This window comes from Lagopus muta, chromosome 1 (assembly GCF_023343835.1).
Source record: "Lagopus muta isolate bLagMut1 chromosome 1, bLagMut1 primary, whole genome shotgun sequence".
Lineage (NCBI taxonomy): Eukaryota > Metazoa > Chordata > Aves > Galliformes > Phasianidae > Lagopus > Lagopus muta.
The window spans coordinates 79,128,339-79,149,515 of record NC_064433.1 but is presented as its reverse complement, the minus strand read 5'-3'; the positions used below and the strand labels follow the sequence as shown (position 1 = coordinate 79,149,515).

General features: G+C 44.1%; 2 protein-coding genes across 2 annotated transcripts; one reads left to right on the top strand and one right to left on the bottom strand.

Moving 5' to 3' along the window:
- Nucleotides 1-99: 99 nt before the first annotated feature.
- On the bottom strand, nucleotides 100-3,941 carry DUSP12 (dual specificity phosphatase 12). The gene is made up of 6 exons (XM_048927656.1): nucleotides 3,675-3,941; nucleotides 3,471-3,584; nucleotides 3,280-3,398; nucleotides 2,006-2,102; nucleotides 1,136-1,322; nucleotides 100-564 (listed from the first exon to the last, which is right to left on the bottom strand). The coding sequence occupies exons 1-6, from the start codon at nucleotides 3,923-3,925 to the stop codon at nucleotides 403-405; spliced, it is 930 nt and encodes a 309-aa protein (XP_048783613.1). The 5' UTR covers nucleotides 3,926-3,941; the 3' UTR covers nucleotides 100-402.
- Nucleotides 3,942-11,323: 7,382 nt separating this feature from the next.
- Nucleotides 11,324-19,783, top strand: TENT5C (terminal nucleotidyltransferase 5C). The gene is made up of 2 exons (XM_048927640.1): nucleotides 11,324-11,422; nucleotides 13,987-19,783. The coding sequence occupies exon 2, from the start codon at nucleotides 14,013-14,015 to the stop codon at nucleotides 15,183-15,185; it is 1,173 nt and encodes a 390-aa protein (XP_048783597.1). The 5' UTR covers nucleotides 11,324-11,422; nucleotides 13,987-14,012; the 3' UTR covers nucleotides 15,186-19,783.
- Nucleotides 19,784-21,177: the final 1,394 nt, after the last annotated feature.

Sequence of the window (21,177 nt, the reverse complement as noted above, 5' to 3'; positions counted from 1 at the left end):
TCTGTAGCAGAAGGCAAATAGTACTGTTGTCCACAAGCTAAAACAATAACATGATAGCTTATTTTTTTTTTAAATAAGGATTAGAATTTGTAAATAACACTTTTATTCAGTCTGTTGCTATAAACATCATGTTCAGGCATTTTTGTACATCTCTGGCCACTGCTTAACACATCTCTGATGGACATGCTATATTATCCATATATACATGCATTTATTTTATATGTAGATGTGCATATATATAGATGAATGTATACATCCTGTATTTTATATAGACTGAAAGCAGAAACAGATCAGGTGCTCAAGTAATTCCTCTGCTTACAAAGGGATTGAAGTCTCAAGCACTGGCAAACCCACAGTAGTTAAGATTTCTCTGTGGTCAGTCCATTGAAAGAGGCTATGAGTTCAGGTTTTGGTAGCGTGGAAGTTACCAACTGACAGCATTCTCGCTTCATCCACTCGACTTTTGTGTATCTGGAAGGCAGGGGTCACCCAGTGGCCGCAAGAACACTGCTCACCCCACCAGCTGAAAGAACCCAGTTTAGATGTGCATTTGGGACACAAAAGCTGCAAGAAAAACAAATGATCCATTGTAAGATGCATGCAAATGTATTCTATGGTATATTAAGTTACGGCAACCTGCACTAAAGCCAGCTCTTGTATTATTTCACAGAAGTTAAACAGTCTGAAAAACAGTCCAAAAAAACCCAACAACAGCTATGTAGACACGGCTGGAGCTTGCCATGCCCCATGTGTGATAGGCAGCTGTGCTGGCAGAAGGGAAGGCGTGGAAATGCAGCTGCTCTGACCTGGTGTGGTTCCAGGACACTTGCCAATCTTAGACATCTGACAGCCTTGATCAGTGTAAGACCATGACAGGTTTTATATGTCTCACAAACTCTATTACACTAAAAACACAAAAAAACAGTCAAACATCCTTCCTAGTGTACTAAATCCAGCAAGATCACCAGCTCATTTCCTTATACAGGGATATTCTAATATTTGAGAATCTGTTCATAAGCTGCAAAACTGATGCAGTAGAGACTGGGAGATCTAGGATGTTGCCCTGGGGCCTTCGCATCAAGGAACAACAACAGTTTGCTTTACCTTGGCTAGAATATCCCAAAAATGCATTCACCTGTCCTTCCGTTACTCCTAGCAGTGCTGGCTCCATCCACTGCACAGGCTCAATGAAGTAAGAGGTGCACTTATCAGGGCCGCTGCCACGAAGGTGCATAGACTCCGTTATTCTCTTGTGAGCAAAGGCTGTTGGTCCACTTCCTTCCACGTGGGACAAAATGCTGGAACTACGAAACAGAGCGCGCCTGTTCTCCGTGACAGGGAGGGGAAAAAGGTGAAACACTTTTTTAATGGTGGGTGAAGCTTAGAGAGCACAAGGACAAGGACCTTTTGACAGTAACTAGATAAATAGTGCATCTTTTCATAGGCAGGCACTGACTCCATTTAGGGCTGCATCTTAACAAACCTTACAGTCTGTGCAGTGTTGGGCTCTGCTTCACCACTGTATGCTGTTTCTTACACAGATCTGTGTTTAAACAATTCCTTACCAGTGAAGCTTTAAAACTAAGCTCATACCTTTGAGAAAAAAAAAATATCTACACATAAGGAGCAACAGGATCTTCCACCTGTATTTTAGTATAAAAATAGTTAAAATTGGGTCTGGTTTTTTTTTTCCCCTAGAGAAAGCAATTTGCAAAAACAAACTAGAATATATGACTGCAGATCAAGTAGCTTTACACAGTCAAGCAGAATTACACCTGCCTGCATAATGTGGCAAGTTAGGATGCACGAGTGCTGCACAACTTCAAGTTTTGTGATTTCATAATATATTTGTGTTTTATTTCTGTGGCACACATTGTATGGAAACTTACACAAGATCTTATCCCTGTTCCAAAAATAACAACATGGCCTCTAATTTACACAGGCTATTTTCCTCTCATGATCATTTCAAAATGACATTTTGTGGGAAATTCAAAAGGTTCCGTACCTGCACTTCCTGCATCTATACAGAACTTCTGTATTTGGAGTCTGATGTGCATTGGTTGGATCAACAGCAAAGACTTCTTGGGGTAAGTCTTGAAGTTCTGCAGAGGGGACAGTACTGAGTTGTGAGTCAGACTGATAAAGGCACCAATACATTCCAGGGAGAGAAGACAGCATTCTGCCCTGGTCACCATATACAGAAGTCACCTTCTTCACCTTTTTTGCCTTGGCAGAATAAATCCAAAAAATAGATTAAAGACCTCACCCATTCCATTAGGTGAGTTCAAAGCAAAACAGCTTCATCCCACCACATATAAAATAGGGATTCATTTAACACGGTGAAAAGGAATTCAAGATTTAGCCTGAAGAAAGGTAAATGGTTGCTTTTTGCTCTGTTTGGGGGATGATAGATTTGGCTTGCTAGGTGCATAAAAAATAATAATCAGGAAACAGCAATTTGGCCATTATTTCTGCATCTTGACAAAGAAAACAGTCAATCACAGATTTGTTTCTTAGATATGCCTCAAAGACCCTGATAATGAGCAATCAGAGATGTGAACATTTGTCTGGCCAATTCAAGGCTCAGGTACTTTGAGGGTAGCAATCCAAGTCAGCAACAGCAAGCTCTGTATGATGGCATCCCTCTGATATGCTTCTCTGCATTTAAGAATAGATGCATCATGCTCGTCCCCCCTGAGATATGTGACTATGGAAGGACATTCACCAGTTTGCTGTCTGTGCAGAGATACAGCAAATAAGCTCTGCAATGAGTCTTCCGCATTGTTGTTCCTTTTTGTTTTAACAATCTCTGAACCACAGCTCACTGCTATAGCCCCATGCTGTCCTCACGCAGCACACCAGACACAAGGGATCTAACAAGCCACAGCAGCAGGAGTCAGAGGTCACGGATCATGGCATACAGCTTACGACTGGTAACTGTCATAATTTAAAGCAGCTGCACATCAGAAAGTGGGTGCCTGGTGCTGTCCAATGCAACATAAAGCAGACTGCATGGCTGCCATGGGCACAGCCACACATGAGCACTCAGTACACTGCACAGGGGCCAGCAGCAGGACTCACAGAATCATTTGAGTTGGAAGGGACCTCTGAAGGTCATCCAGTCCTATACCCTTGCAATACACACTCCAGCCTGACTGTGAACGTCTCCAAGGACAGGGCATCTCTCTGGGCAACCTGACTCATCCCAAGCTCAGGGTTCAGTGACACGGTGTGGCTTTTGGACAAGGCATCCCCCGGTCCCAAGGCTGCCCCACTCACCGGAGAACCTCTCCGTGAGCACCTGCAGGCGATGCTGCTTGTACAGGGCGCTGCTGCTGTCCACGACACAGCCCATGGCCTCGTAGAGTTTCAGCTGCCTCTGGAAGCCGAGGTTCACCCTGCGGTGCGGGAGAGGAGAGCAGGCTGAGACCGAGCCCATCCGGCCGGGGTGCCGGGGGACGGGCACTCACTCTGCGTCGGGTTTGGCGGCTCTGACGGCGGCGTAGGCTTCCTCCCAGCCGAGCCCCTGGCTCTTCATCAGGTACGCGGTTACCACGGCCACGCTGCGGCTCACTCCGGCCTGGCTGCAGGCGAAAGGCGAGACGAGGCGAGGGCTCAGAGCAGCCCCAGGGCAGCCGGCTGGCCCCGCCACGTCAACCAACCCCGGCCCTCACCACCGCACGAGGACGGCCCCGCCGCCCGCCAGCGCCGCGCCGATGAAGGCAGCGCACTCGTCCAGGCGGCTCAGCAGGTCGGCGCCAGGCTCGTCCAGCGCTCGTATGTACAAGGCCTGCACGCCCGGCACCGGAGGCGGCTCCTCCGCGTCTACCGTCAGCACCGCCATCACCCCCGCCGCCGCCAGCGCCTTCGAGGACGAGCACGACTCCGCGCCGCCCACGTACAGCCCCGGCAGCACCGGCACCATTCCGCCACCCTGCCAGCGGCCGCGGCCCCGCCCACAAGATGGCGGCTTCCGGCGGCCGCCGTCGGTCCCAAGATGGCGGGCCCTGAACGCGGGCTGGCAGTGCGGCAGCCAACGGAGGCAGGCTGGAGCAGCCGCGGCCCAACGGGGGGGTTGGACTGAACTGGGTAGATGTGAGATAAGTCACTGCGGGAAGATCCAGCACCTATGCTTTTTCTCAAGATTTCTGCTATCCTTGCACCTCAAGTTAGCGTGGTGAGGAAAGGAAGCCTGAAGGAGTATTTATCTGGGAAGCCTCTGGAACTGGCACCAGTGTGTGAATCACCTTCTTGGAGATTAAAGCAGGGCTGCGAGGACCCTTCGTTCACGGCGAGATACCCAACTGCTCACAACAAGCAGGGTTCTTTCTTCATCTTAGCTGAGCCACAAGAAAAATCTGCTGGGAAATTAAACCAGCTTGCTTGTAAGATCTGCTACGTGATTGCATCTACATAAGTGACACAGGTTGACTTGCAGAATAAAGCAAACACTGGTAGGCTTTAACTCTTTCCAAATTGAGGCTTCTCATTTAGGATTCAAACAGAAAGCATATTTTTAATGTCACAGGTTTTATATTTCTGGGAAACTTTTTATTATAAAATTGCCAGACTGGCAGTGCTTCTAGCTGTAAGATAAAACCAAATCCAGACCAAATAATTCCTTACAGGCCTTGTGTGAAACATATGAAGAACTTCTTGCCTCTAAAAGTCAAATGCCTGGCCCAATGTGAAACCCGTCTCACAACTCTAGTTTTATGCTGGCTGTAACACAAGCGGAATTTGAACTGCAAAAGAGGAATTGTAACTAACTCCAGGTTTCTATTCCAGTCTCTTATAGCCAGGCTATAGCTTGCATTCATAACTGAAATCCAATCCACTGTAGACATAGCTAGCATGTCTTCTGGTAATCTCCCTTTATTCCAAGATTTGTTGCAAGTGATGACACGGAAGAGATCTTGGTGGGATCTCTTTATGGGGAGATCTTGGTGCAGCCATTTTTTTGCCTGTCATGAGTTTCAGAACTGTTGAGCGGCGAAAGGAAGCAGAGCACTCAGTTTTACTCCTTGTCCTGGTTTCAGATGAGGGTAGAGTCAATTTTTTTTCCCTGCAGATGATGTGGTACCGTGTTTATGATTTTGGATGAGTGCAGCTTGATAGGCATAGACCAAAGCCTGGCATGTTGCAGTGTCTTTTTGGAACTGACAGGGGGTGGCATACCTTTTTCAAATATTTTACTATTTTTTCAAGATTCTGCACTTGCTCAGGACTGAAGTTCCAAGGCACTGGAGGTGCCCATTGTTCTAGGGGATATGTGCCCATATCCTCCCACCCTCTCTGCTGTTCATAACTATCCTGCCTTAGGGCAGATCTCTGGGTGGTACACTTAAATAGTTGCTTACACCTTAAAACCTGGAGCACATTCAGGAGACACAGCAATAGGAACATGTTGGTTGGAAGATCTGGAGTATATTCAAAATTCTCAAGAACCATTGTAACTTGGTTGGAGTGGAAGGGGATGGTGAAGAAGCAGGGGAAAGTGTTTCCCCTTGTCTCTCTCACAGATTGGTTTCCTGCTAACAAAAGGTGAAGAGTGTAATTGTTGATATGTTTCAGAGAGATGGTTCCCAAAGTACAGAGATGATGGCAGTGTCAAGTCTGTACACCAGGTTAGTCTCACAGTTTGTACTTTCATCATATAACAACACAGGTTTGCACAGTACAAAGTGATAACCTTAATCCAGCCTACAGGGATGATTGAAAGCACAGCAGGGACATAGACAGTAAGGTGCTACATAACATAACTCTGAGAACAAGCACAAGTCTGATTAAAAACAGCAACAAAATCAACAGCATTGTAATGAGTAACTACTAAACTAAAAATATGTATATAACAATTTTGTTTTAACATGCTGGGGTCAGGTATGTCAATCTTTGAGGTCCCTTTCAATCCAAGCCATCCTATGATCCTCTAATCTATAATTCTCTAATTCTATGATCACAGCCTCATGTTGAGCACCTAAAGGACTGTTGTGATTTAACCAGCAAGCAGCTCTGCACCCTGCAGTTGTTCGTTCACTTGACCCCCCTGGCAGTGGGATGGGTGAGAGAATTGAGGGGAAAAAAAAAGGCAAAACCTGTGGATTGAGATAAAGAGAGATTAATGGGACAGAGAAGAAAGGTGAAATAATAATTACAAGGATATAAGAATACACTAAACAAGTGATGCACTGTGCAATTCCTCACCACCCACTGACAACCAGACAACCTCTGAGCAGCAACAGCCACCCCTGGTCAGCTCCCCCCAGTTTTGTTGTTCAGCTCAATGCCATATGTTATCAGTCATGCCTTTGGCCATTTGGTGTCAGCTGTCCTGGTTCTGTCCCCTCCCAGCTCCTTGTGCATGTCCAGCCCTTTGCTGGCAGGGCAGTGTGGGAAGCTGAAATGTCCTTGGCTCTGTGCAGCGCTGCTCAGCTACAACTAAAACATGCATGTGCTATCAACATTATTTTCATCCTAAATGCAAAGCACAAGCTACTGGGAAGAAAATTATCTCAGCCAAAAACAAGACACTCTTATAGATGAGAAAGCTCTGTGTTAGCAAGATACCTGTGCAAAACATTACCAGGCAACACATTTACAGCCGGAACTTTTCCTTCTTCTCTCAAAATATCCAGTCATTTCACTTCCTCCTCAAATCTTTTTCCAAAGTGATCTCTATCACATAGCTGCAAGATTTTCACAGCACAGACAGAAAGGCCTGCATGTTGCTTAGCAAGTTTCTGAGGAGAGGTAAAATGTCAAGATTACCATAGAAAGAGGTATGGTAATGTTCTCTCATCAGATGAGATGTGTAATATTACCCTACCTCTTCTGTATTAGATAAGAGAGCCTGAAAGCCCCAATTATCTGTCACTGGGAGCACTGGGAGTTCCTGCAGTACTCTATACCAGACAGCAGTAGGCAAAAACAGTCCACAGGGCCCTCCCGGATCCTTATAGGACAGCATCTGGCCATGGAGATGGAAGGGAGGATGTGAAAATGGTGGTCTTTGATCTGATAGCGTGAGACTAAATTCTGGTGGTAAGATTGTTATCCCCTTCCAGCAGGAGAGCTGGAAAGACCTGGGCACTGGGGAGCAGCTGTCATGCTGAGGGACAGATCACAGCAGAGAGCTGCTGAAGATGCTACCCTATGCTCAGCTCTTCAAGCTGTCATCTTTGTGTTGGAACACATCACCTTCCAGAGTTGTAGAGCTTCCCAGTAGCCCAAGGGGCAGACCAAGACATCTCTTTGTACTTTAGGTGAGCCTAAAGGATTCTGAAAGCATAAGTTCACTGCAGCTTAAATTTTGCTGTCATTCTGCCTCACCTCCCATGCTTGTGTTGCTGGAATGTAAGTACGTGGTGGCCCTACCAGCTGGCTAGCCCTGCTGAATTTGACCTCTGTGGCTGGATCATTTTTCAGTGGGGTCAGTTCCCTGAGCTGCCTCACTGCCCTGTGGCATAAACCTGACCTCTGAGGATGGGTTAGGGGAGACTCTGACAGGTCTAATTTAGATTATTTTAAACTACACAACTGCATTATCTATGCAAAACCTCCTTGTCTGGTTACCATTTCCACCAGCTAGAAATAAAAGGCCTGCTGAAAAATCCTTAAAGAATTCAGACAACTTTCCAATAAAAGCCCCTGTAATCTGTCAGGGAAAAAAAAAACAAAACAAAACATACTGAAAAGAAGGAGAGGTGGAAGTTAAAACCAGATAAAACTGTATGGCCCTGTAGCTGCAAATTTAAGTAACAGATGTGGCAAACTACTATGGTGAAACACTGGGTTATTTAAATCTTGAGGTGCTGAATAAAGTCAGCAGGCAACTATATGTTAGTGAAGGGACTATGAGTTTGATGGCAGGGACATATTATACAGGGATTGGATGAGTACTAAGAGATGTTCAGTTGTGTCTGTGGGCCTTCAAACTGTAAATCTGTGGGGGTGAACAGTAGCATATGTGACTGTTTTTGCAGTGACGGAAGCGGCAGACAGGGCTCATGCACAGAAGGGAGGTGTGGTGCAGGCACCGCACCCTGTGTGCATCATTTCCCAAAGCTGGGGATGGTGAGAGAACGTGAAAAACCTGCAATTTCAAAGTGAAAATCTGTAGTGGGGGAAAGTACATGATTTGTGGGGCAGCTTTGTGTGTCTGGGGCTGTGCTCCCTGAACAATATATTCTCTTTGCCTCCCTTTGCTGTGCTTGCCACCTGCAGCTTGAACATATGGTGATGGATCCTGAGTTTGCTCACAGCTCCCAAAATAGAATAAATGTTATTTTCAGTTTGCAAGGTTGATTTGCAAATCAACCTTCTCCACCAACCTCTGCCTCCTCCCCTCTTCAGTTCTTGTCTTCTCCTACACCACCAAAATTTCTAACCGTTTGTCCTCCCCCGGGTTCTGGGAAACTGTGACTGATTAAAGCTGCTTGAGCAAGCTCAGGTGCAAGGCAAAACAAATCAGAGGACAGACTGCTGCCCACTCTCCTCCACTAAGCACGTTCCACCTCAGCACGTGCTCTGAGGGAAGGCCTGGGCAGGAGAAACTTCATGGAAAGGAAAACCCTCATGTACACATAAACCAATTCATGAGAAGAAGAGTTTGCAGCTTCCAGATGGCATGTGGCAAAGCTGTGCCAGGATGGTGGAGTCACCATCCCTGGAGGTGTTCAAGAAATGTATAGATGAAGCACGTGGTTTAGTGGGCATGGGGGGGTTGGTTGATGGCTGGATGCTCTTAGTGATCTTTTCCAACCTTAATGACTCTATGATTTTATGATTCTATGGGCTGATAGGTAGTGATATCTTGAGTCATTCACAGGAGTCAATAACACTGAGTTTCTGTATCCTCCTCAGATCTCAGTGCAGCCTCAGCTTTGAGAGCCATCTTTGTGCTTTTTTGAAGGGCTCTAGTGGAATTTCTTGCCCCTTAGAGAGAAAGTGCTTCTCAGCTCTTTGCTTTCTGGTGGAAGCTGGTCAGTCCTACAAAGCAACCTCTCACACCTTTGACAGAACCTTCTGGATGCTGCTCTGCTTGTAGAGACAAGTATAATCTCAGATTTCTGTAAGACTGCTGTTCCCAGAACTAGATCCTGTGAATCTATACAGGACTTCCCGTGTCTATTTTTATTAATTAACATTACTGTGTCAAGAGGAAGGATTGCTGCATCACCGTGAAGGAAACCTCAAACACTTGCAAAGATGGCTACCGACTGAGAGAGAAGCTCTCTCTGGGGCTCCAACAGAGGATTTTTGAATAACCCCTTATGGGTGGGATGTTTCTGTCTGTTTCCATGCTCCTAGTGCTGCAGACTCTGCATGTCAAACCAAAGGGAGAGTTTCTCAATGGCACATTTGATGCTCAATTACAGAATAGAGCACTGCAGCTCTTACTACCATGTATTAATAACTCTCCTTCACTTTATGGCTTTAACAATTGCAGCAACCAAGATTTATGTTGACATATTACCTTCAGCAGTGCAACACGGAAGAAGACTAATCTGATAGTGTCAGGTCACTGAGCTGACTTAGAAGTTTTTAGAGTGCATTTCTTCCACCAAACTTGCTGCCCTATTTACTGGATTAAAATGAATGAGCTGCACTGTGTTTATAACATTTCATACCTACCTCTCTCTTGGTGGTCCCAGACTCTCATTTTCCTCTGTTACAGTACCATTCGATGATCTGTTTGGTCCTTGTCCATCCTCCCCTTGAAACAACTTCCACAATGTGTTCCAAATGGAAAGTCAGCCCTGCCTAAGTGTTGGCATCATGGCTGTACCCTGGGACAGAGTCAGAACAACCTCAGCAGTCACAGTGTTCATGCAATTGCCCCTGCCCTTAATCTCTTGTCTCACCAGTGGAGCTGTTTCCACATTTTCTATCCACATCATGCAGTAATCCACGACACAGACACGGAGAGCAGAATGCTGGCCTCTACTGGGGGTATATGGGCCCAATCTTCCAGGTGTCCATTACTCAAGGCTGCATTCCTCTTTCTGCCTGCAACCTACACAACTCTGAACTGGCAAGTTTTAAATGGCATGTCAAGATCTCGTCCCTCTGGCCTTTCTGTAGGACCAGTGGGCTGCGATTGCCAAGAGCAGGTGTACTGTCAGGAGTTTTACATGCACTGCGCTGAGTGCTGCCCTTCCACTGAAGTGTGGTCAATGTCTGCAAAGCAGGAAAGGCAGAAAACATCTCAGGTGTTCAATTTTAAGATGTAGTTGAGGTGTCTGTTTGTTTTTACAAACAGTTCTGTGAATCAGAAACTTTTAAGCAAATACACTGAATCGTTTAGTAATATTTTAACACCTGTAATACTACAATGTGCTACAAGTTTCTTTGCATTTATTGATATCTAATAAATATTACAGACAATATTTTTTCAGCATCATGTAATTGATGTTTGTCTGTGAGGCAGCTGTCCAAATAATCAGTCGCTGCCATCAGACAGTAACATTTTCTTTTTGGCAGGAGTGCAGCTGAAACTGTTGCTTTAAAGGGGGAAACCATTCACTGCTTTAACCTCCAAGTGCAACACTTCCTCACTGGTGGTTCTGCCTCCGTCATTTCTCCTATTACTCCTTTTCGAGTTCCCCATTTCTATTTCTTGTTTCAGAAGACCTGGAAAAAAAGCTGTTTGAAGAGGTGTCCTGGATCCTCAAGTTTAGCTGTATAACTCCACAGACAACCACGTTAAGGATTTTCTTATCTAGCTCCTCCTTGACATGAGTCAGTTTCATTCTACCTGCTCTCCGGTGCTGTGCTCTGAAGGGATGACAATCTAAAATGACAGAAGATGCCTTGGATCTTCTTCTTGCGTCAGTGTTATCCTTTAATTTAAACAGCTCTCCTCGTTTCCTGTAATTTATGCCAACAGTGTGCTGACAGAGAAAAATAAACAGAAGAAACCTGCCCATATTCCTGCTCAGCTTTTGTTTTTTGTCAAAACAGGCCAAGCCTCTTTTTGTTTGCTGAGACTAGAAGGGCTTTCCAGCTTCCTCGTACAGGCACAGCTTTTTTCTACACGCGCTCAGGTTTGAACTCCTCTTCCTTTAGGGTGTAGGAAAGTAACAGTACCCTAGCTGTGATTGGCAAACAGCGTTCTAGCTCCACTAGAAACATTCCAACTCCCTCAGCGGTGGAACAACTTTTCTTTCCCCCCTCCTCTACTGATTACTGTACAAATAACCCAGATCCTTTTCCTCCCCTTTTCGCCGCGCCCGCCCCCGCTCCTCCGCTTCAGGCGGGCGGGGAGGGGGAGCCCGTTGGTCGCCTCAGCGCGGGGAGGCGGAGGCGGGGCGGCTGCGCGGCAATAAAGGGCGGGAGCGGGGGGCAGGGAGGCGTGCGCGTGAGCGTGAGCGAGGCCGGTGAGGCGGCGGCGCGGTGTGCGCGGCTGTGGCTGAGCTGACCGGTGAGCGGGGCGAGGCGGGCCGGGCGGGTTTGACGTCTCCTGAGGGAGCGCGTCGGAGATGGGATGGTTAACGATCATTTTGGGGAACAGCCGCTCGGAGCCGTGTATGGCTCGCTGCTCGTGGTTATCTAATTGGCTGGCTGCGGTCCCCTGGTGCGTTCTGAAGGAAGCTGCGTCCCTCAGCATTTCGGTTCCTGTTAAAGTTGACGCTGTGGTGTCAGAGAGGTGTCTGCCACGGCTCTGAGCTGAGTTCTCTAGGTGTTGCGTCCTGTTATACACTGTTGCAGGGTTCTGTGATCCCTCATCGCGACAGAAACGAGTCTCGCTTTCACTTCTCCCGCCTGTGATTTGGGCATTGCATGTGACTGGAGCTGTGGTACACTTGAAGCTGGATAGCAAAAATATGTAGGGCTTATCCCGGCTGTCTTTCCAGTGGACGAGCACCTCCAGGTGTCTGACCTTGCGGTGGCAGCCAGTGGTAATGAAATACAAGCATGCAAGCCTCCAGTGTTCCAGATGTGTTAATCACTAAGGTCCTGCTGTCATGAACTTAAATCTTGCAGAGCAGGCGACACACGAGTGATTTAAGGGTGAGATGCTTCATCAACTGGCAGCCCAGGAATTAAACTCTCCCCTGAATGGAGGAGGAGAAATAGTTGATCTTCTTTTCCAGCAGGTGCTGGCAGAGAGAGCGTGTGCGCTGTACCTCAGCCCAAAGATCCTCAAGCAGAACCAAGTACGCATGATGAGGTGGAAAGCTCTGCTCAAGTCCTCTCTCTGGTTGCCTGGAGCACTGTATGTGTTGTCTTGGCTGCTAAGGAGCCCGCGAATGGAAAGGAGGAGCTTAGACACTTGCAGCTTGAAGTCAGGGGAATCTTGTGTTCTCTAGTGATCTGAAGGATTTAATGGAAGTAGTATTTTTGGGGGTGAAAGTGTACTTAATGTCTCCGAGGGCAACTCCTGTCAGCTGTGATACCACTGGGATTATGCTCTGTTGAAGCTCCAAGGGTTGAGTTTAAAGAAGCTTCTGTTTTATCCTGAACTAGTTATTTTAAGAATCATGGGCTTATTTGATGCCTACTGAAGCTGATGTGGTACACACAGCAGCAGAGCTTGTAATGCTGCAGCTTGTGCTCAGGGATGGAAATTGCATCCCTGGGAGTTTTGCTTGCTTCACCTTGCTGTGTGTCTGACCTAGTGTTCCTCTTCTCCTAGAGGAGGTGACAGTTCAAATGGTCTGTTCAGAAGCGGAAGCTAGTAGACAACAAGCAAGAAATAACAACAATAGCTACTGTTTGTATCTTGCTTAAAAAGTGCTCCATACACTTTCCTGATGCATGCTAGGAAAATACATGATTGAGTTTTAAACAGTTCTTGGTAGGCAAGAGTTAAGTAAGCTAAATCTGAATAACCTGACCTTGGCAGCTGCAAATACAGCTTTCACAAGTGTTTGAGATGGATGAATGTGAAATCTCAGTCCCCAGCTGTTAAGGAGCACCTGGCTATTATAGAAACCTGGAACAATTGAACAGGGAAGAGTGTATTAATACAATTTGGAGTTGCGCAACTGTAGAATATACGTAAGTGTCCACATACTTCAAAACAGGTCATTGAAGCACAAGGGAATGAAGAGGTCAACTGTGACAAGATTCCTTCAAGTGCTCAAGCTTGAACTAGTTGAGGTTCTCAAGTCCTTACTGTAATGTTAACAAGTGTGCCTTAATCCCATCTGAATACATGCCAGCTCTTATGAACTTGTTTTTCCTTCATAAATGAACAAAAGGACAGGGAAAGTATGAGTATTTCCAAAAAGGTAGCTTAATTGTGTAATGTATCTGAAAAAGGGTTGCTTACAGACTGGAAGTGCACCTTGAAAAACTATGTTATCTGATTTTTTTTTATTTTTTTTTTAATGGATGAAATTCTGTCCAGATGCTGAAGTTCTATCAGTTTTTGCAGAAGCAAGGTAGACTTGACTCTTATCCTGTCAGAGCTATATGCTGGGTGATTAAGAAAGGGAAAAAAAAAAAAAAAAAAAAAAAAAAACCTTCCTTCTCATAGAAGTTGTTTTCTTTTCTCTCACATAATCCACTGAAGGCACTAACTCAATCTCTAAGCTCTGAAACTAGTATTTGAATATCTTTTACCATCATGTTATTTGGAGATAAGTGTTTGAGCTTCAACTATAACAAAGCAAGTTCAGCATTAAGCACAAAACGCTTCCAAATACTATGATTGTCACTTGCTTCAGCTGGTACTGCAGATGATTTTGGAAACTTGTATGAGGTTTATGCATTATTCATTGAGGCTTTCCCTTTGAAACAAGCTACTTCTATCCAATTCTTAATGCTATCCCATGAAAAAGGACACTGACCACTAAATTTTGAGTCCATACTCGTGGGGCAGTTGAGAACCACTTCAGGTGGAAGGCTTGCTGATGACAGTCCATAAAGTTATTTCTCTCTAGTTTGTGTATGTAGACAGAAAGCAGAGCTAGGCAGTGCAAACTGAAAGTCTGACTTGTTTTTTGTTTTTGTTTTGTTTTTTCTCCCACTTCCTTACAGTTTCTTTGGAGAAGAAAAACCTTAACATGGCAAGCAAAGGAAGTAATACAGACTGCATGTCATGCAGTGTGCTGAACTGGGAGCAGGTCAGCCGCCTGCATGAAGTTCTTACAGAGGTGGTTCCAATCCATGGACGGGGTAACTTCCCAACGCTGAAGATAACTCTGAAGGACATAGTTCAGACTGTTCGAAGTAGGCTGAATGAAGCAGGCATTGCAGTACATGATGTCCGTCTGAACGGCTCTGCAGCTGGCCATGTCCTGGTCAAAGATAATGGTCTGGGCTGCAAGGACTTGGATCTCATTTTTCAAGTTTCTCTTCCAAGTGAGGCAGAGTTTCAGTTGGTTCGAGATGTGGTGTTGCGTTCCCTCTTGAATTTCTTACCAGAAGGAGTAAGCAAACTGAAGATCAGTCCAGTAACACTGAAGGAAGCCTACATCCAGAAGCTAGTTAAAGTGTCTACAGAGTCTGATCGTTGGAGCTTGATATCACTTTCCAATAAACATGGCAGGAATGTGGAGCTGAAGTTTGTAGACTGCATAAGACGCCAGTTTGAATTCAGTGTAGACTCTTTCCAAATTATACTGGATTCCCTGCTCTTTTACTATGACTACTCAGAAAACCCCATGTCGGAGCACTTCCATCCAACGGTGATTGGGGAGAGTATGTATGGAGATTTTGAAGCAGCTTTTGATCACCTCCAGAACAAGCTGATAGCTACCAAAAATCCTGAAGAGATCCGAGGTGGTGGGCTTCTGAAATACAGTAACCTCTTAGTGCGAGACTTCCGGCCCATGGATAAAGATGAGATCAAAACATTAGAGCGCTACATGTGCTCCCGGTTCTTCATAGACTTCCCAGATATCCTGGATCAGCAGCGCAAGCTAGAGACCTACCTCCAGAACCACTTCTCCAAAGAAGAAAGGAGCAAATATGACTACCTCATGATTCTGCGCAGGGTGGTGAATGAGAGCACTGTGTGTCTCATGGGACACGAGCGAAGACAGACTCTCAACTTGATTTCTCTTCTGGCACTCAAAGTGCTGGCAGAACAGAACATCATCCCTAACACCACTACTGTTACCTGTTACTACCAGCCAGCACCTTATGTTAGTGATGTAAACTTCAGCAATTACTATCTTGCAAATCCTCCGGTGCCATATAGCCAGTCCTACCCCACTTGGTTGCCTTGCAATTGATTGCTTCACCTGAGCGTTCTTCAGCAGAGGCTTCTAAAAGCTGAATGTACATAGACAAGTGATGGACATTTGTAGGTTTTCTAATAAGTAAGATTGTTGGACTAATTACTTCCTGGAATGCAGTAGTAATATGCGACCAGGCAACCTGTGAAGAACCTTTTCAGTTTATCTCTACAAATGCCGAGAAGCCTTATTACCTCTTCACTGGGAGAAGAGAACCAGCAACCAAATATTAGAGGAATAGTTACAGGACTAGGTACTTGTCTTGGAAGTGGCTGTTGACTTGTCATCTAAGTGGAGTATTCAGTGAACTGTGTTAGTTAATAGAGCTAAGACTGGGAAATATATTGAGCAGAAGCTGATTTAAAACCAAAACTTTCTGTTAACAAACTTTATACATCTTCTATTCAGATTCTAGCCAGCCTTCAATTGAATTGTTGTGTAAGAGTGGTCTTGTCATGCTCGGGCTGCTTCTACTTTTTGGCTGTGTGGAACTGGTAACTGTCTGGATAATGTCCCTCTTGTAGAGGGCCTATTGGCTGTTTCCTGTAGCGCATGGGCATATGTGGTCCTGCTTCAAGTTCAAGGTTTCTTGGAAGTTGGAGATGGATTAATGAGCCTGTCTCTAAAGCACGAGTTGGCTAGATTCTTCTGGAGTATGAAAATATGGAAGTTGACTTCTCTAAACATGCAGCAGAACAGGATCTAAACAATTGCTAATGTGAAGTCCTTGAAATGAGGAAATAAAGCCTTTAATAGAACTGAAACCACTGCTTGAATAGGATGGGAAGAATGCTATTAAGAAGAGGCTCAAGATAAAGCCTTTTTGACTACGTCTACCTAAACAGTTATTGGCACAGCTGAGAAATAGTGCAGCTCTTCCACTGAAGTTTTGAGTTTCTTTGTTGTGGGTCCACAGCAAGCAAAAAATTCCACCAACCTGTAGGCTGATGTGCACTCCTGTCAGTGTGAATTTCTAAAGTGCCGCCTTGTTTTTTCTTGTACAAATTCAGGCAGGTCCTGCAGGCTTGCCTTTGTCTCCACTTAAGAGTCAAGCTTTTTGGTTTATCATCATCCCTTGGTCATTGTGTAGTATGGTCTTTTGGGAGGTTAAGTTCTTGGTCTATTGTGGTCTTAAACTTCACTTGATGAGGTGTATAAACCCTAAGCAGAGCTCTAAGCAGAGACTGTATATGGGGAAAGTCTGCCCCTGGTTTCAGAATAACCTCTGGAGGAGTATCTACTTGGAGGCGTAGGGGGCTGAACTTCTTAAAGGGTATGTGTTGAACTGAGTGCTTTGATGCTTCTGTGCTTTGTAAGGATGGTTCTGTATATAGCAGTACTAGAAACAAGGTAATTGCCTTGACTGGCAACTTTCACTCAATTGCAATAGTAAAATTCATAATGTAAATGATTTTGTTTCTTTGCTTAATCAGAAGTAGACTAGAAAGGCAAAAGTTAGAGCTATTTAATGTACTGGTGCAATGGTTAAGGATACTTAAATACTTGTTAACTCTTGACATCTTGCTGTTCCCTGAGTGTATGAGACCAAAGTGCTGGATTAAACAAATGATTTAAGTGTAGGAAGAAAAGCAGACGAAATAAAACTATATGGTTACTGTTAGATGTGAAGAATGATAGCAGAGCAGCATTTACTTGACAGTGGAAAAGCTGCCTGTTCTTGGTAGGACCAAAGGCTTCTTGTTATGTTACAAGCTCTCCCACTTTTTTGTAACTAATGCATGATGGCCACCTTAGTATAGCAGCAAGGCTACTTTATTTTTTGGTTTTTTTTTTTGTTTTGTTTTCTGTTCAGACTTCACTTAGCTTGGGAAAGCAGGGAGGGATAGGATTGTGAAAGCAGGCTGCAGCCAGGTATGCTTGATGTCAGTATCTTATACAGTTTTGTAAGCATCTTCAGTAGCAAACTTTTTTTATTAAAGGCTCTTGAATAGTCAAAGTATTACTTCCAAGTTTTTCTAGGAATTGAAGCTTGGACTTGATGCAGTTTACAGCAAAGCACTCCTCATCTGGAATACTGACTTGGAAGGCTTATCTTAAAACTGATGTGATGTCATCTGTGTCAAATGTAATGCAAGCTTACTGATGGAATGAGTAACTTCTGCATGCAGAGCAATAATTGGCCTATTAAAGAGTATCGCTAGAAGGAAGTCCTTTTGTTTAAGAATTTGTAATTGCTTTCATCCCTTAAATAGCTTCAGCTGACTCGGGGGGGGGGGAGCTATGCCTGTTCCAGAAGTACATCTAAGCAATGGTTTTGGTTTACAAGTTTCATTTGCGTATCAGCTTAGACCCAAGTCTTGTGGGATTGCATAGCTGGACTTTAAAAACTGTGTGTATCAGCTCATGCAGAAGAAGCAATCAATACTCAAGAGGAGTCCTTAAGTTTGAAGAAATTCTTTTTCCTTACTAGCCTTTGAACGCCTTGGCTGCTGAGTGTCAGGCCACATGTATCTACTGGGAAACAAAGTGCTAGAATAAAGCTCTCCTGTGGTCCTACTGAGGCAGAGCTATGGACACCTAACTCCTCGCAATAAATATTTGTGCTCTTGTTGATGTAACTTATTGCTGAGGCCTCTAAGGAAGCTTTGTGTTGAATGCCTGCTCTCTGAACAGCTGACTCTTGGTATAAGCTTTGCAGGACTACTGGGTCTTAAGTTGTTCTGGCATATTAAATTACTAATGCTTTTCAGCTTGGATGTTAAGTTCTTGAGTAGTTAGACTGTAGCCTGAAGTTGCTTATTACCTAGTGCATTGGCACTAAATAAAAGAAAACAATGTTACTGGGACAATGTTCTGTTTCTGTGCACGCGAAGAATCCTAGTTTGGCAATTCAGATAGAGCTGAGATACTAAATAGATTTGTCAGGGTGCTACCTGCAGTCTACCCCTTTCTGGTTTCAAATTGTTTTGGCGGCCTGATGTCCCAGGTGGCAGCAGTTCAATCTGGTGTGTGCTAGTTGGTTTGTGATCAGGTTTATAAGGACCCTGCAGCTGGGAGTAATATGAGAATGAGTGCTAAGGTAATGACCCATGGCCAAGTTCAGGCTGCCTGCTTGATTCAGTCTCCTGTGGTGCTGAATGGTGCAAACTTCTCTGCTTGCTTCTGTATCAAGTAGAAGTTTGAGAGAGGCTGCTAAACTTCAGGCTATTACCTTAATGCATTCTTTCTAGGCAGTGGCATCATAGCAGAACCGCAGAAATACTGGACTGCAAGATTTGTGTCAGCACATCATTCCTGAGGACTAGGCTTCTAGGAAACTAGACTAGTTTAAAATAGCAATTTTCTTCCTGTTGCTTAATCTCTGCAGGGCTAAACCAGTCTGAAGCTAAGCATCTGTTTGTGAATATTTCTCACCAAGTTCCCTTTAGCTTACAGTTTATTGATATCATTTCCTCATCATAATAGATAAAATCTTTTTATTTGATAAAGATGCTACTTAAGAAACCTACTAGTAAAGAGCATTTCAGTCACTTTTGTGAAATCCCTGTGCTAACCACCAAACTTCTGAAAAGTGATAAGGTAAAGCATACTTCATGCTCCTCAGCTCAAGATGTAACACTGTTTGTTTTCAGCTTGTTTGCTGTGCCACTAAGCTGGACATTGCTTCTGAGCAACCATTTTTCACAATCTTTTGTTTTAACATGAGTAGTCTGTCTACAGAGCAGAAGGTTTAAACCAGGTCTCAATTAGAACTTTAAGTATTTGAGCTATAGATATCCATATTGTTGGACTGAATTATGGGGTTAAGCATATGGATGTCATGGGATTCTGATAGAATAACTGCTGATTTTTGGTAGTGATCTCTGCTTATCGCTACATGAGAAGTCCAAGTCATTTCTAAGAGGCTTTCTCCAAACAAGCTACTTCAGTTTTAAACTGCTGGTGTGCTGATAGTGCTTGTGTAATGAGAGGTACAGAAAACTGATTGAATTGGGTGCCAAAATTGTTAGACACAGGAATAAGCAATAAGCCAGTCACTGTTAGTAGCAAATGTGTGATTTGGGCATTGGGAGCCAAATGCATACTTCTAGCCTTTGCATCTAAGTCTTGCTCAAACCATTACTGTCAAATGTTAAATATGGTGAACTGTATTTCATACGGGCTATTTAATTTCAGTGGAACTTGTTCTGAGGTGGATTGCTGGGCTGTAGTTATAGAAGCTTTGGGAGTGGTTGGAATGCTCCAGCTTTTCTTCTTCACTGGAGGAGGCCACTCACTGAAGTGTTTGCATTGGGCTTGTCTCTCTTTCTGGTTAAAACTGCACTTTTTGTTGAAATGTAAAGGCTTTTTTTTTTCTGTTTATTTTTTTAAATTTTACTATTAGAAGTCAGCTCTTGAAAAATCTATCTTGTACTTGTTTTGGAAAAGTGATTTTTTTTTTTCTTTTTTTTTTTTTTTAAGCTGGCAGAACAAGATACTAGAAAGATTTCAATTTGTGATGAGCCCAAATGTGAGATTAGTTACAGTAACTACCTACTGTCCTGCACTGTGGTGTTCACTTGTCACCCTTGGAAATTGGGTTTTGGAGCTTAATGATTCTGAAATACTTGTACAAATAAACTTGTGCGAAACACTGTTTGCCTCAAGTTGTTTTTGCATCTAAGTAGTGTTGACTGGAAGTATTCGTGGAGCTTATTGTCTGTTCGCAGTACTGTAGGGGTTGGGAGGGCCCCCTGGAGACCTTCTAGCTCAACTCCCTGCTAAAGCAGATTCCTTAGAATAAAGCATGTAAACACACTGAGAGGGGAAGAAGTAGTGATGAATTCATACATTTATACAGTAATGTTTTCCTTCTAGGCCTTCCTCAGGCAAGGAAGACTTCTTATCATGAGCATATTCATCTGCCTCTTGACTGACTGAAGATGAGTCAGTTAAGCAGAATACGGTTAATCTTTGACTTAGTTTATAGTGATGGTTTGTAGAGAAGCACTCGGTCAATGTGGGCTGGTCAGTGCTAAATAAAAGTTAGGGGCATGTGGCAGTGTATGCTCTAGATTCAAAAATAAATGTTCTATTAAAAGCGTGCTTGACATGATGCCTTGGCTCAGGCAACATCTACCCTGTTAGTTAAGTAACACTAGAGAAATTCCAGCCTTCAGGAGCTTGTAATGGCTGTCAGTGGGAGCTTCTCCAGGGACTAGCAGGGAGTGCTGTAGTACCATGAAGACAGTTATGAAGCCTGTGTAGTTGCAATTTCTTCCCCAGATTTAATTGGAGAGCTGATAATCCAACTGTACAGAAGCTGGATGGCACAGACCACTAGTTTGTCATTTGAAACTCTCTTACCTCAGCTCCTCAGTTTATCTTGTGATAAAAGCTTCAGAGGCTTTTTTCTTTTTGGTGGGAGAATGCCATCCTTGGGTTTCTAGAATACCAGGCTTAAATTTGCAGTCAGATACTGAAACACCGAGATAGCCATGCATAGCAAGTGGCTGTATGGATGCTCTCATCTCTGAAAAGTGAGAATTAGGAGAGTACATGTGTACATTGTTCTTTTATCTTGCTATTGCAAGTAAATGCAGATTTCCAAGCATCCAGTTTCTTTGCTCTGCCAGAACCTAGTGTTATCTATGCTGTGCAAATGATCTTAATTTTGTGTTGGTGAGGAATTAGCGGACTAGTACTCTGAACTGTTCCACAGTTCTGGCAGCTGCAATTATTGCTTGCCTTTCTTTTGTGGTAGTAGTTCCTGTCTGAAGTTAGTGTTCAGTGTATCCTTTCAGGCAGGTCAGGTGCTTGTGTAAAAGGCTGTGTGCTTGCTTATTTTGAACACTGCCCACTATGCTTTTAGCATATTTAGCGTACTAATACACAAAGTATGTATAGCTGTTACCTTCCTTAGTAAAATATTTTGCATTTATCCAGCCACTAGAAAGTGAGGTATATTGAAGGATGCAAAACACCACTGGAGCGTGGGTATTAGAAGCACCAGTTATGTTCTGCTATAGTGGCATTACTGTAATCTTCT

Excerpts from the sequence above, each read along its gene's own strand:
- DUSP12 (XM_048927656.1), bottom strand. The coding sequence starts at position 3,925 with ATGGTGCCGGTGCTGCCGGGGCTGTACGTGGGCGGCGCGGAGTCGTGC. Across the intron at positions 2,103-3,279 it reads GCTCACGGAGAGGTTCTCCG|AACTTCAAGACTTACCCCAA; the intron begins GTGAGTGGGGCA and ends TCCCCTCTGCAG. Across the intron at positions 1,323-2,005 it reads TATAGATGCAGGAAGTGCAG|GCGCGCTCTGTTTCGTAGTT; the intron begins GTACGGAACCTT and ends CACGGAGAACAG.
- TENT5C (XM_048927640.1), top strand. The coding sequence starts at position 14,013 with ATGGCAAGCAAAGGAAGTAATACAGACTGCATGTCATGCAGTGTGCTG.